The following is a 15600-nucleotide window of genomic DNA, read 5'->3' as shown; positions in this document are numbered from 1 at the left end:
TCCCTATCCAGCAACACCTATTTACCCTTCCAAAAAAAGCCTCCGCTCCTGCTCCCACTGACATGCAAACTCTCCCATCTCCCAAGCCCCTTTCTCTTTAACCCCATAACCAACTCTCTTTTTCTCTCCCTCTCTTAAGCATACAGCTGGTCAAGTAATTGTTTTGACAAAGTTTAAAAATGCACATATTTTATTGTGCAAAAAGAAAATACACTTTATTTTAATTTTTTTTTATAACAAGCTCCATTGCTTTTAATTAATTTTAAAAAACAGTTGAGCATATTTTTGCTTTGTCAATAGAATTACTGTACGAACTGTATGTGAAGGCTATAAAAAGGAGTGCAAGAAAAAATAAAATTGTGGGCATTTTCCAAATATTTGTGAAGCATTTACAGTGGATGTTTTTATTGATTAGATTTTTCGATTCATTTTCCCCCCCTATTTTACCCACTATTTTTTTTGTTTTTGCTATTAGCTGGCCAACAAATTGGCCGCTATGGCTTCCGTGTCTAGCAATGTTAATTTGTCTGTTATTCTGGACTTTTTATAAGCAGGCTCGTCATCATCATCGTCATTATCATCAGTATCATTATCATTATCTTCATCATCTTGCTCCAGCTGCTCTTCATGTTCCTTCTCGTGCTGCCCTGGCTTTTTGTAAATCTTATCGGGATCTGGCAGCCAACTTAGATCCACTGAAGCCTCACTATCGCTATCCACATCGAGTTGCATTCCCTTCCTCTGCTCCTTGTCCCCTTCATCATCATCTTCATCCTCGTCGCTCTGTTGTTGCTCGGCCTTTTTGCGCAGCTTTTCGCGTTGCAATTTGTGACGTTTCTTCACCAGCTCCCGGAAACGCTGCTTATCATATTGATCCTCCTCATTGAGCAGCGCCTTGGATAGCATTAGATTGATGCCACCATCGTCATCCTTTTGTTGTTTCTTTGTTTTTGTACTCAATGCCTTCATTTGATTGCGCTCATCCGCCACGGATTCACCTTCATCGTTGAACTTGAGCTTGGAGTTGATTTGCAATTGCTTTTGAGCGCCTTCTTGGCCAGCGCCGCTTTGGTCACCGTCTTCTCACGCTTCGGCACCACAAGAGGCGTCTCTTTGGAGTCCGAGTCTACGGCAGTTTCATCTAAATCCACGGCACCGCCTTCCACATCATGATCCCGCCGCTTTATCTTGATGAAATCATCCTCATCCTCGTCCTCATCGCTGCTCTCCGCCTCAAAGTTGCTCTGTTTATTCTGTTCCGGCTGTTTCTCCTGCTTTGTCTGCTGCTCCTGCTCCTGCTTTTGCTTCCAGTTGTGCCGCAGGAAAGGCACACGCGGTGTCACCGCCAATCCCAGACTCTGAGCATATGCATCCAAATCCAAGCTGTGCACATTAAACATGCGTTTGTTGCGCATCAGGAAAACCGACTTTAAATAGGATAAAAAGGCGCGTTGTGCCGACGCCCGCAGATCGGGAAACTGTGCCAGGAATGCCTCGATCTTGACACGTGGCGAGAATAGCTTCTTGGGATCAATGTGCACCGAACGTATCTCCAGCTTCAACTGTTCCCGCAGTGCACCAATCATATGCTCCTCCTCGCTGGGCGTCAAGACCAGCAGACATTCGCCACGCGATTTATTCCTTGCCGAGCGTCCAGCTCGATGTATATACTGAGAGACATCCTCGGGACAATCCAGTTGGAGCACCCAATTGACAGCAGGGAAATCAAGACCACGCGATGCCACATCCGTGGCAAACATGACCACATGACTCTTGCGCAGAAAATCCTCATAGATGGCAATGCGTCGATCTTGATGCAGTGTGCCATAGAGCGCCAGTAATCCCACGCCTGGACGCAATTTACAAAAGATCTCATAGAGATATTTGGCCTGCTTACAGCTCGCCACAAATACAATAATCTTTTGTTTTAAATGATTCTTAATGAATGACCACAACATGGTGATCTTCTCCTCCAGCGGCAACACCACATAGCTCTGTTGCAGCAGCTCCGGCACAGCCAAGACAGCGGATGAGGTGCCTCCACCTTCGTAGCCCACATATACCGGCTCCTTCAGATTCAGACGCGCCAGATCCTCGAGAGAATTCGTTTGTGTGGCCGAAAACAACAATGTCTGACGATCGGGTGGAAAATTCTCAATAATTGAGTTTAAACACTTTTGGAATCCCATGTCCAGACAACGATCCGCCTCATCCAAGACCAACATCTCCATTGTGCTCGTATTAAATAGCGGATTCTCATCCATATGCTGGAGCAAACGTCCCGGCGTACAGATCAATATATTACATTGATCCATTCGTGTGCGCTCAAACTTCAGATTCTTGCCACCAATGATGAGACCCGCGGAGAAATCATGATGTTTGCCCACCTTCTTCAACGTCTCGAAGATCTGATAGGCGAGCTCGCGGGTCGGCGAGATTATGATGGCGCCAACGCCGTCCGAACGCGACCATTTGCTCATATACAGATGTTCCAGTACCTGAAGAATTTAATTAACAAATTAGTCAGTTATTTAACAAATTTAAAAACAAACTGTCTCTCGTTTCCTATATTCTTTTCCTGTCTAATATAATAAAAACTTCCAGAAACAGCATTTCGGTAAAAAGATATTAATTAATGTACATAATAGATCTTAAATTTGATTTTAATTCTAAGGGTCCCCCCTTTGAAATTTCGAAAATTGAAAATTTTAAATCTCGAGTTTTCACTTTTAACAAATTCTTTATATCTCAATTAGTATAAAACAACACTTTAAACTTGATTCTGATACCTTTAATTTTTTTGTCAAAAATCAAGTCAAATTTTAAAAATATTTTGACTTGTATAGTTGTTAGATCCAACGTCTGACCAACTTCAAACTGTCATAACTTTGACAAAACTTAACCGATTTTCAAGCGGAATGTCACTTTGATCATGGTTTGGCCTCTGATTTCATTCTGCATTCAAATTTTGTTCATTTAGAAAATTTTATTATTTTCGACTATCATAGCCATGGTTTGATTTCAATGATAAGGGTCCCCCCTTTGATATTTTGAAAATTGAAAATTTTAAATCTCAAGTTTTCACTTTTAATCAACTCCTTATATCGTAATTAGTATGAGACAACACTTTAAATTTGATTCTGAGACCTTTCATTTTTCTGTAAAAAATCATGTGAAATCTAACAAAAATTTTGTCTTGTTAAGTTGTTAGGTCAAAAGTCTGACCAACTTCAAACTACCATAAATTTGCCAAAATTTAACCAATTTTTAAGCGGAATGTCATTTTGATCATAGTTTGGCCTCTGAATTCATTCTAAATTCAAATTGATGCAACCATTTGTGTTTTTCGAAAATTCAAAATTTTAAATCTGACGCTTCATATATTGGAAATTACGGGAACCAAAGCCGGGACCGATATTTGTTTTGGTTTGATATCTTAACTCTAAAAATCATCCGCAAAATTTAAAAAAAAAAAAAGAAACGAAAAAAATACAAAAAATAAAAAATAATAATTAAAATTGTCAAAACTAATACTTGACCAACTGTCTTCACTTTTAAGGGTTCTGACACGCATGCTTCTTCTTTTCTGCCTGTTGCGCCTAATTCACTTTTGACAATTTTAAAAGACCCTTTGTACTTTGCAAGTACAAGGTATCCGTTAGTCATTACCGGTAAGAGGAAGGCCAACGTTTTGCCGCTGCCTGTGATGGCAGCTCCGAGCACGTCCTTCCCCTGGAGTGCTGGTCCAATGCTCTGGCGCTGCACTTCTGTGGGCGTGGCAAACTTGAACTCGGCCAATGCCTTTTTGGTCTTTTGCGAGAATGGGAAGTCCGCAAAGGTTTTAATGCTGCTCGCATCGATGTCGTCGTATTTTGAACGAAGCTCCTGAATTTCGCTGTCGGTTGCGGCCAGTTTTGAAATAGCAAATTCTTTAGAACGCTTGTGTTTGAACTGTTTGCCACCTTTATGGCTGTTGTTGTTGCCATGCTTGGGCGGTCTCGGTCCTGGTTTGCCAGGACCTTTGGGTTTCTGTTTCTGCATGCCGAATGTTTTAAATAAATTGTTTGTTAGCTACACACAAAACACGTTTAGTTCGCACGAGGAACGGCGATTATTATTATGGCATTATTGATACTTATCGATTCTATCGATAACAGTGGGCGATTTGTTTTTGGTTATTATCAAATAAGTCGATTGCAACAATAAGTGTCAGTAATAAATTTTATACCTAAAATATACCAGAACATTTGGTAATTAATAAATACTGAATCAGTCGTGATGCAAGTTGCAAATCGGAACATTTTGCAGGGTGGCAGCACTTGGACCGGGTAGCAGCCCTTGGGCCAACACAGTGGTTCCACACCAGTGTTGACCAAGTTCTTGGGAACAATAGCTCTTTCCGGTTGGAAAGCATCTAAATTTGTTTTTGTGAGCACTTTTGCACAGTTTTACCAAAAACATTAATAGCAAAATATAGCTTAAAATATATTTATAAAAAAAAAACAGATTTCCAGCTAATAGCAATTTTAACATTTTTTTAGCAAGCGAACTCTGAAAATAGCCAAAACTAGCTATAAAACAGATAGGTTGGCAACAATGTAGCGATGGGCAATATTTTATCATAGCCGACGAAACAATATTGGAAAAAAGCGCAGGCAAATGTAATTTTTATTATTGTTCAACTTTTGCACGCTTTTAACTGTACATCAGTATGCACATATTTTACTGCTTGCTGCTATTTGGATAATTAAATGCAATTTATTTCATGATTCCTATAAATTGTATTCGATATCCATTTTTTACGAGTGACACGATATGCAGATAGATAACAGTCACTAAACTATCGCTCATCTGTAGGTCTGGTGGGCTGGATGGCTGGCTGGCGCTAGCTTATTGTTGCTTAAGAAGGATCTGTATCTACAACAAGGTTGGCCCCACAATATATACCAAATATGTGTTGTGGTGCAACAGTTCAAAGTATTAAAACAGCGCGCCGCGTGAGACAGTTAAATGCAATTATCAACTGCTGGCTGTGAGCTCTGCACAAACATACACACACACACAAACATACACGCACTTTCCTTCCACTAACAAAACAGCTACAGCTTCTGGGCCCCCCTTCACTCCCCACACTTACTCACACATACACATACACAAGAGCATCGTGAATTGTGCGTGAATTTCGTATGTGAATTTGATTTGAATTGATTGCAAGAGTTTTGTTGTAACAATATGGGCACAATATCATCGGTATTACAATGGTCGTGCACCAAATGCAATACGATAAATCCAACGGAATCATTAAAATGCTATAATTGTGGAACCGTGCGCAAGGTATTCCCCAGTCCTACCGCAACATTATACCAACAACATCATCATGAGTCGCAGTCGCAGTTGCAGTCACAGTCGCAGTTACAAACGCAATCCCAACAGCAGCAGCCGCCGCGACACCAAAGCACTTGGATACATCAACAACAACATCAGCAGCAGCAGCAGCAGCAGCAACAACATCGACATGAAAACTTATTGGTGGGCAGAGGAGTAGGAGAAGGAGGTGGCGGAGGAGGCGGCACAGCCACTGTGTCGGGGGTGGTGACGGCTGCAGCGGAGCTGGCCACCGAGTGTGATGAGGAGGTCGCGACAATTGTTGATAAGCACAAAGCTGTGACCAGGTAAGCATACAGTGTATACATGTATGTGCATACACACACACACACCCACTACCACACACACACACACACATAGAGTCAGGCAAACAAGCAATGCATATGTGTGCGTGCACAAAAGCTTCAGCTAACGTTTACCGTTACACAAAACAAAACCAAATTGCAAATGTGTGCGTGCGTGTGTTTGTCCTGTGCTCTCGTTCTCTCTCACTCTCTATCGCTATCTATCTGTCAGTATGTATACACAATAACAACAACAACAATCGAAGCAACTGCAGCAGCAGCAACAGCAAAAACAACAACAACAAAGCTGACCAAAAAAAAGTAAATTTTTTTTGTTTGGTATTTTTTTGTTTTTCTTTTTTTTTTTTTTGGGGAAAATCGATTGGCAACAAACGAAACTTTGTTTACAATTTTATTGATTCGACTTTGTCTGCTGCACAGTGAAAAACCAAAAAAAAACAAACAAAATTATTAATAAAAAATCTGAAAAAAGCAGAAATAAAAAAATGTGTTGGAAAATTGAAAAATAAAAAGTAAAGACTTGAATTAATTGCTCCCAACTCCCCCCATTTACAGAAGCGAGCAGAAACAGGGCCAAGGGATTGGTATTGGTGTTGGTGTTGGTATAGGGATTAACTATGGACATGGACATGTCTATAAGTCCCTGCTACGCGGCTGCTTGAAGCGTCCGCAACGTAATGGCCAAAAGAATTTACCAGGCAATTGTCCAAATTGTGAGGAGACGCGTAAATATATTAAGAGCTCCATTGAATTATATCGACACTTTTCGAATCCGGCATTGAATCGTCGTTGGATCTGCCGGCATTGCGACACGGATAACAATTCCGTGACATGGCATTGTGTCATCTGTGACACTGTCAGCTATTTGGCGCCCATCTACAAGGAGACGCTCTGTCCGCGACGTCATGAGACGCCAGCAGCAACAACAACAACAACAGCAGCAGCAGCAACAACAACAAGTTCCAGTGTTGTCACTTCAGCTGTCACTGCGATATCCGCTTCCGCTGCCACTGTGCAGCTGGAATTGAGTGGAGAGAAGGAGAGGGAACGGCAACTGGAGAGGGAGCGAGAGTGGGAGCGGGAGCGGGAGAGAGATTGTCAGCTGTTGCATGATCAGCCATCACAGCTGGAGCAACAGCAACAACAACATCAGCAACAGTCACATTCACATTCCAAGCGTTGGCAGTCACGACGTGGCATCTCCTACTTGCGACGCACTCAAAGCTTGAGCACCTCCTCCACATCCTCGAGCTCAGTTGCATCCTCGGCACGCAGCTGTCATGTCTGCTATGTGAACAACTTCAGCAAGGACATCTTCAATCTGCCACACAGTAAGTAATCCCTAAAAACGATTATCATTTTTTAAATAATAAATATTATTTTTTGACTTTTTTTTTTTGCAACCTTGATCTGATTTGAGATCCATTATATAACATAATTTTTATTATTATATAGACTCATTTAATTTATACTTACTTTTATTTTAAATAATTATATTTAGAGAAAAATATAATATTTTATTCTTAGAATTTACAAAATAACTTAGTTCACATTTTTATCATAATAGAAACATTTATATGTCGATTTTTATTATAAAAGTTGATTTAAAATAAAAAAAAAATCAAATTTTTATATAAAAATCATAAAATTACTCATATTTTCAGTTTTTTTTACATAAAAAAAATAAATTATAAACTTCATTGTAATTCTTGTTTTTGATCGAAATTAGTATAAAAATTACAATAACTCAGGCTATTCAAATAAAAATAAATATAAAAATTAAAAAAATAAGTATGTACTATATGTATGCTTTATGTTATATAAAGTGTAACTAAATATTTCATAATTTTAAAATAAATGTTGAAATTTTTTGAAAATAGGAGAAGTTATTTTTTAAAGTTCTTTTTTTTCTTAAAGAATTTATATTTTAAAACAATTACAATCGTTACAATGCCTGCTATAATTAAATGGTTTGCTTAAACTTTTGCATTGTTGCAGTTGCTCCCGCTGTGAATGCAGTTACTCCACCGCCAACTGTTGCCGTCGTCGCGCCCTGCAGCAATTCACGTTTTGCCATTGCCAATGATACGTTCTGTCGACGCAAGCAGAACAACAACAACAAGAACCAAAACAACAAAGTCAAAAAGAAATATAATTTTACGATAACAACATTATCGCGATCGGCAAAAGCAACGCCAGCAATAACAACAGCAGCAGCATCAACAACAGCAGCAACAGTTGCTGCTTTTAAGCCAATGCCAATGCCAATGCGACAATCGAAGCAGAGAAGCAACAGCAGCAACAACAGTGGAAGTTGCATGCAACAACAACAGCAACAAAAGCAACAACAGAGCTCACAGTTCAGCATTCCACGCAACGGAGTTTTCATAGCGGTCAACGATTGGTCCGACAACATGCAGCAGCAGCAGCAGCAACACTGTGATACAACAGCAACAACAACATGCAACAATAACAATAGCAGCAGCAACAGCTCTAGCAACAACAACAGCAGCAGCAGCAACAACAATAAACTCAATCAGCAGCTTTATGAAAACGAATGTGTTGCAATTGCACAGCAGCAGCAGTTGCAACAGCAACAGCAGCAACAACAACAACAAGTGGCGCCTATTTATGCACAGGTTAATAAACAACACAAGCTGCACAAGAAGAAGCACAACAATGAGACACAATTGCTGCTGCAACTGGGCAACAACAACAGCAGCAGCAACAATAGCAACAACAGCAGCTTTGATCTCATCGACAGCAGTGAAACAACAACAACAACAACAACAGTTGCAACTGCTGGAGCAACAACTAGTGAGCATTGCAATGAGACAACTAACAACACGGAAACAGAATCAACAGCAGCAGCAACAATTGCAGCTGCAGCAGCAGCAACAGCAACAACTGCTGCCAGCGATTTGTACAATGCGTCAGAGCATTCAATTTATGCCAAGGTGTGGAAGGGACCCCGCAAAACGACTGAATCCAAAATGTACGCAATTATAACAACAACGATAATGACAATAACAACAACTACAGCCATAACAACAACAACAACAACTAATTGCACACTTATCAATTACGCTTTACGATTTTTATTATTGTTTCTGCTTAATTTGCCGATTAGTCATACAAAATTGCATATATATATACGGTGCTATATACATCTGATTACATACATATGTATATCTTTATATATATGTATATACATACTACTATATACATACAATCGATCTATGCAATTGTGTATGTTCGTTTTGCAGTTAACATTCAATTTGATTTCGTTTATTGTTTGCGTTGCGCGTTACGCTTAGCTGATTATACATTATACCCTACAATCCAAAGAGTCTATCAACTTGCTGATCAAGTCTAGCATAGCAAGTGATTAGTTAACTAACCAATAAGCATTTTTCTGTAGAATATTTTAGTGTGCAAGCTATTTAATTACTTTAAATTATCTGCATTTATTATACTATAAAGTAATTGCATTTTTTTAAGTTCAGCTGCAAAAATTATATTTGTAGTTATATTTTTTGCATTACAATTATATTATACATGCATTACTACATTTAAACCATTTAATTACCAGCAATTACTTTGCAGTAATGGCATTTAACTTTAAATTTCTAGAAATTGTGTATTTACATGTCCATTAGTATTCAAATGTACATGTGTTTCTCTATGTTTAATGCATGTAATTACATTTTAGTAGTTACAATTACTTAATAATTTAGATTGTACTACATTAAGACTATGTAATTACCTACAATTACCAGCAAGTAATTACAATTACTTTTAAATTGCATTCAATACTTAAGAAACTCAATTCAGTTGCACTTGTATTTTTATATTCTTTAGTGGTTCAATTACTTATATTTACTAACAAGTAGTTGCCAATTACTTTTTAATTACATGGGCAGCATAATTATATTTCACATTTATTTTCTTATTCATGTAAATTAAATTTCTTGCAATTTCCAACAATTTAGCAAGTAATTTCAATTACTTCTTAATTTCTTGCGAATTTTGGAATGCAAATTATTATTATTATTAAATAGCTATAGCATTTAAAAGGCAATCCAATATAATGGATGTAATATGCTTTAAAGTACTGAATGCAATTGTTTTTTTTTTTTTTTTAAATAAATGTTAATTGCTTTAGTTTCTTTTTATTATTGTTAATTAGCTATTTCTAAAACGCAAATACTAAAAGTTAAGTTGATTTAAGTTATTTTAAGAGCTTTATAATTTCTTACAGGATGATTGTCTGTCGACATTACTTAAAGACAGCTATTAATTCAATTAGCTTAATTGTTTTGGTGTGACTCACATAGGGTATATGACACTTCGGTCTGACGAAGATAACAAAATGCTTTGTTGTGAGTGTTTTTTTTTTATGTTTCTGCTTAAGTTCTCGTTTGTTTTCTTTTGCTTTTCGCTTTTAATTGTGCAGCAACAGCAACAACAATAACGAAACAGTCGCTTCATTTGTTATTATTTATGTGTTATTTCACTGCTCAAATTTTGCTAAATTTTCGTTGAATTTTTGCTAAATTTTGATTTTAATTTTTTAATCAAATGCATGATGGCACTTTAAATGATTATTTCAACTAACGTCTTTTTTTCTTTCTCTTTTCCATTCACTCTGTCTCTTTCGCTCGCTCTCCCTGTCTTTAGCACACATGAGGCAAGCGGTCGTCTCATTCCAGCTGCAACACGCAACGACAATAAACCGCAAGCAATGATTTTGCACGGAAATCGAAAGTTTCGAACCTGCGGCAAATGTTCCTACGCCTACAATCGCCTCTGGTCCGAATCCTGTGAGATGTGCGACGCGGCGACAAACCCAAATACAAACCCAAATACAAACCAAATGGCTTTACCTTCAACGGCATCAGGTGAGTTCTTGCATTTCAGATTAATCCTGTCCTAGCCCTCTAAGCCCCAATCATCGAAATAATGAACAGTAATAAGTCAAATAATTTTTACTAAGTTAAATTTGGACCTCTTAATTCAAAATTAGCTCAGAAATTGTGTAGAAGGTTTCTTTTACCTGTAAGGTGACAATATGTAAACAAATTTATATATTTTCACAAATATGATATTTAAGTTGGTTAATAATTGAACCAACCTTTCAAAAAATAAAAATAAAAAAATAAGTAAAATTTATAGGTTATTTTTCGAGTTGTATTAATTCAATAAAACTCACATTTTAAAAGATAAAATTTAACGCAGAAAAAATTTACATGACATGTGCAAGACAAAAATAAAAGTACAGTTAAAGGCTTCTGAGAGATTTTAAGCATTTGCAAATCATTTAATGTATTTGTAAGCAACAGTCAAAAAATATTTTTATATTAAAAAATGAATTACCTATTCAGTAATTATAATTAAGTGGATGAGGACCTTGATGCACCCTTGGGTATTAGAGGGTTAACAATTGCAAACTGGTTTCGAATTCGAAAAAAAATGTAAGACCTGAAAATCGTATCTGAATAAGGCCAAACAATCTTAAAAAACAATTTTTGAATGGGTTAAACTTTAATTTTAACTTTTATCAAACAATTTATTTGTATTGTTTATCAAAATAGACAAAAATTTTGAATTAATACTAAAATTTCAAATTATTACAGCATAACTTTTATTTTTTTTTAAGTAGAATAATTCAATAACACATTTGTTAAAATCATGGTTTAACTATACAATTGCTTTTTTATTGCTTTGAAAATCAAAAGTATTGAGAATATTTTTATCAGCAAAAGTAAAAATTGTATTAATTTTTTAAATTATTTTTTTGTTTTTTTTTTTTTAATTATTTTTAAAATATATTTTTTTAATATTCATAAACATTTGGGCAGATGCAATTTTGATCTCTAACTTAATCAAATTATCTCAGCTATATTGTGTACAAATTTCAACCTTGTAGCTCTTACAATATTGCCTTTTACAATGATCAGTAAATGAATGAGTCAGGACAAAGGGTTTTATATATATAGATATAATTTCCATTTATTGATGAAACACATATTATTTTTTAATGGATTTTAGTTTTCTTAAATGTCTACTTTTAGTAGATGTTAAATAAATAATTCGAATAATTAAAAATCGTTTTCTTTTTTGTTTTGGATTGATGCAGTGCCTCATCCTCTGGCTGCTTCCTCTGCTTTAGTTGGTTTGGAGCCGCGTAGCGATGAGCCTTGGACCTGTAAGAAATGCACACTGGTGAACTATTCCACGGCGATGGCCTGCATTGTCTGTGGCGGATCGAAGCTGAAGAGCATCTCGTCGATCGAGGACATGACACTGCGCAAGGGAGAGTTCTGGACATGCAGCCACTGTACATTGAAGAATTCGCTATCCGTGGGTCTGTGCAGTGCCTGCAAATCGATGCGTCTGCTGCCAGTGGATTCAGTGCGCGAACGTCCCGATGGCCAATCCTATGAGGAGCAGGATGGCCAAATGGGCAATCATGGTGTGGGTCAGACGATGGGTGAAGTGGTGAATGCGAATACGAATACGAATACGCCAATGCAGCTACAATTGCCAAGGTTACATCCATCGCGTAGTCCATCGCCAAGAGCTCTGCCCGCGGCAACAGCGCCAATTTCCGTTGCAGTTGCTCCTCCTGCTCCGCATGCTCCTTTAACTGGCGGACAACAGCAACAACAACATCAACAGCTGCAGCTGCGCAGCTCCTCGGGCGCCATTCCGAAGCGTCACAGCACCGGCGGTTCCATAGTGCCACGCAATATCTCCATAGCCAGCTCCAGTTCAGCCTATAATCTTCAACAGCAGCAGCAGCAGCAGCAGCAGCTGGTGAAGAAGTGGACATGTCCAGCGTGCACCTATGAGAATTGTGCCGCCTCCGTTGTCTGTGACATTTGCTCCAGTTCGCGAGGATTAGTGAATGCTGTGCTTACGGATGCACTTACTCGCAAATCCATGCAAATCCATGTCCCGGAAATCAGGCAGGAGAGCAAACTAATGGAGAATCTGCGACAGCTGGAGGAGACGGAGGCATTAACCAAATGGCAAAATATCATACAATATTGCCGGGATAACAATGAGCTCTTTGTGGATGATTCATTTCCACCGGCACCCAAGAGTCTGTACTATAATCCCGGCAGTAGCTGCCCCGACGGCACCAGCAATCCCGTCGTGCAATGGCGTCGTCCGCACGAGATCAATTGCGATGGTGGCGCTTATCCACCATGGGCTGTGTTCCGAACCCCATTGCCATCGGATATCTGTCAAGGTGTCCTCGGCAATTGTTGGCTGCTCAGCGCTCTGGCTGTGCTCGCCGAGCGTGAAGATCTCGTCAAGGAGGTGCTGGTCACCAAGGAGATTTGTGCCCAGGGTGCCTATCAGGTCAGTTCTATATATATCAAGTTGTTTGTCCAATTGACTGAGCATTGCACAGGACAAACGGCTTAAGCTACAAGTTTGAAATTTTAACACAACACAGATATGACAAATTTATCGGCGTTTAAGATGGCGTTTTGGAAAATTCGACCTGCAAGTGCGTTAAAATCGAGGTCAAAGACCGAGGAAGATTGAATTTTTATTTTTTAAATTATTTTTATTAACATTTTTTTTTAATTTTACAATAATTAAGAATTTGATCAAAATCAGGTTACTATATCATATAGCTGTCATAGGAAAAATCGGATGTAAATTAACCCTTAGTATGTAAAACCTTATTTTTGTGAGCTATATTAACCAAACTCACAGAATATGTATTTTTTACCATACCCTGTAAAAATTTTGTCAAAATCGAATGACTATATCACATAGCTGCCCTAGTACTACATATATTTTTGATAAATATTAATAGCAATTTGGGTACTCTGAAAATAGATTTTGATTTAAATTAAATTTGATTTGGATTTTGATTTGGATTTGATTTCGTCGATCAGCTGACATGTGCAAAATGCACAGAAAAATAAGAAAAATCTAGTCACGCTACAATTCTTAAAACAATCAATATAAAATCGAAATCAAATCCACATTAAATCAAATTCTAATCAATATAGAATTCAAATTAATTCCACGTTAAACCAAAATCAAATTCAATCCAATCAAAGGAAATTATATTAAATCCAAATCAAAATCAAATCAAAGGAAATTATATTAAATCCAAATCAAATCCGCATCAAATCAAATCAAAAATTGAATAATAATCAAATCCACATTAAATCAAAATTAATATTAAATCAAATCAATATTAACTTAATATTAAATCAAATCAAAATCAACATAAAACTAAAATCATTTAATAAATAATTCCTATTTGTTATATTTATATATATTAAATAATTATTATAACTCCTTACCTCACCAGGTGCGTCTCTGCAAGGATGGCAAATGGACGACGGTGCTGGTCGATGATTTGCTGCCCTGCGATAAGCGTGGACACTTGGTTTACTCGCAGGCGAAGCGCAAACAGCTTTGGGTGCCACTGATTGAGAAGGCGGTGGCCAAGATTCATGGTTGCTATGAGGCTTTGGTTTCGGGACGCGCCATCGAGGGATTGGCCACGTTAACGGGTGCGCCCTGTGAGAGCATTCCATTGCAGGCGAGCTCATTGCCCATGCCCAGCGAGGATGAGCTCGACAAGGATCTGATTTGGGCACAATTATTGAGCTCACGTTGTGTGCGATTCCTGATGGGTGCCAGCTGTGGCGGCGGCAACATGAAGGTCGACGAGGAGGAGTATCAACACAAGGGATTGCGTCCCAGGCATGCCTACTCCGTGCTCGATGTCAAGGACATCCAGGGACATCGCCTGTTGAAGCTACGCAATCCCTGGGGACATTATTCATGGCGTGGCGATTGGTCCGATGATTCGCAGCTGTGGACAGATGACTTAAGGGATGCCCTTATGCCACATGGCGCCTCCGAGGGCGTCTTTTGGATCTCCTTTGAGGATGTGCTCAATTATTTCGATTGCATTGACATTTGCAAGGTGCGTTCCGGCTGGAATGAGGTGCGTCTCCAGGGCACCCTCCAGCCCCTCTGCTCCATCTCGTGTGTCCTGCTCACGGTGCTGGAGCCGACCGAGGCGGAGTTTACGCTCTTCCAGGAGGGACAACGCAACTCGGAGAAGTCGCAACGAAGTCAACTTGATCTCTGTGTTGTCATCTTTCGTACACGCTCTCCAGCGGCACCGGAAATTGGACGCCTTGTGGAGCACAGCAAGCGACAGGTGGGCAAATCTCTAATCAATCCTTTTATCCAGTCAATCCTCTAGAGATTTTGATTTCCTTTCAGAATAAGCATAGTTAATATTAAAAATATCAAAATTTGGTAATTTAAAAATAAAAATTAGCAAACAAATATTAGTAATATTATAAAAGGATAATTAAAAAAAGCAAGTCAAATATAAGTAAAACACGAAATCAAAGATATTTTATCAGGGACGGTAAATAATGATTATTTTGTTTATTTTTTTACTAACTGTACAAAAACGTGAAATACACAAAAAAAAAAATTTTATGAGACATAATCTTAAGATTTATGATTTTTAATATTTTACTCATGAAATAATAATTACTTTTGTTTAAAAAAAATATAACTCAAAAGTAATCATAAGTAATATAATAAAACTCATAGAATAATGATTATTTCATGAGTTTTATAATAAAACTTATAATGCTAACAGTCCAGTGTAACAGTGTATTGAAGATAAAAATAAAAAAAGGAGTTATTTCACTTGGAAATTAAAATCAGAAAAAGTTGATTTTGAATGGTTAATTACAATGTTAAAACGAAATTAAAAATATTTTTTTTTTTTTTCAAATATTTAAGAAATAGATTTCCTATATTTTTTGTACTCTGCAAATATTGTTGCATATATTAATTTCATAATTTTTGTATACTAAAATGTTTTTCTTAGTTGAATTTCCTA

General features: G+C 37.7%; 2 protein-coding genes across 3 annotated transcripts in view; one reads left to right on the top strand and one right to left on the bottom strand.

Annotated features, from left to right (window-relative positions):
• Positions 1-15600, top strand: part of LOC117793783 (calpain-D) — a 43785-nt gene that overhangs the window by 27193 nt on the left and 992 nt on the right. Inside the window, exons 4-7 of one of the 2 annotated variants that reach the window (XM_034634178.1) lie at positions 8261-8685; positions 10371-10591; positions 11830-13061; positions 14035-14898. In XM_034634178.1, coding sequence (XP_034490069.1) covers positions 8261-8685; positions 10371-10591; positions 11830-13061; positions 14035-14898 — 2742 coding nt within the window. Of the gene's footprint in view, positions 1-4848; positions 5673-8260; positions 8686-10370; positions 10592-11829; positions 13062-14034; positions 14899-15600 lie in introns of those variants that run through there. The other variant, XM_034634179.1, reaches the window with a different exon arrangement.
• Positions 367-4096, bottom strand: LOC117793794 (probable ATP-dependent RNA helicase DDX10). Its single transcript, XM_034634207.1, is given in 3 exon segments — positions 367-1034; positions 1037-2498; positions 3670-4096. Coding segments are annotated over 3 exon segments (2397 nt in total). The 5' UTR covers positions 4042-4096; the 3' UTR covers positions 367-471.

The sequence above is a fragment of the Drosophila innubila genome, chromosome X (genome assembly GCF_004354385.1).
Source record: "Drosophila innubila isolate TH190305 chromosome X, UK_Dinn_1.0, whole genome shotgun sequence".
In the NCBI taxonomy this organism is placed as follows: Eukaryota; Metazoa; Arthropoda; class Insecta; order Diptera; family Drosophilidae; genus Drosophila; species Drosophila innubila.
The sequence above is the reverse complement of the archived record's forward strand: the minus strand, read 5'-3'. Positions and strand labels throughout refer to the sequence as shown.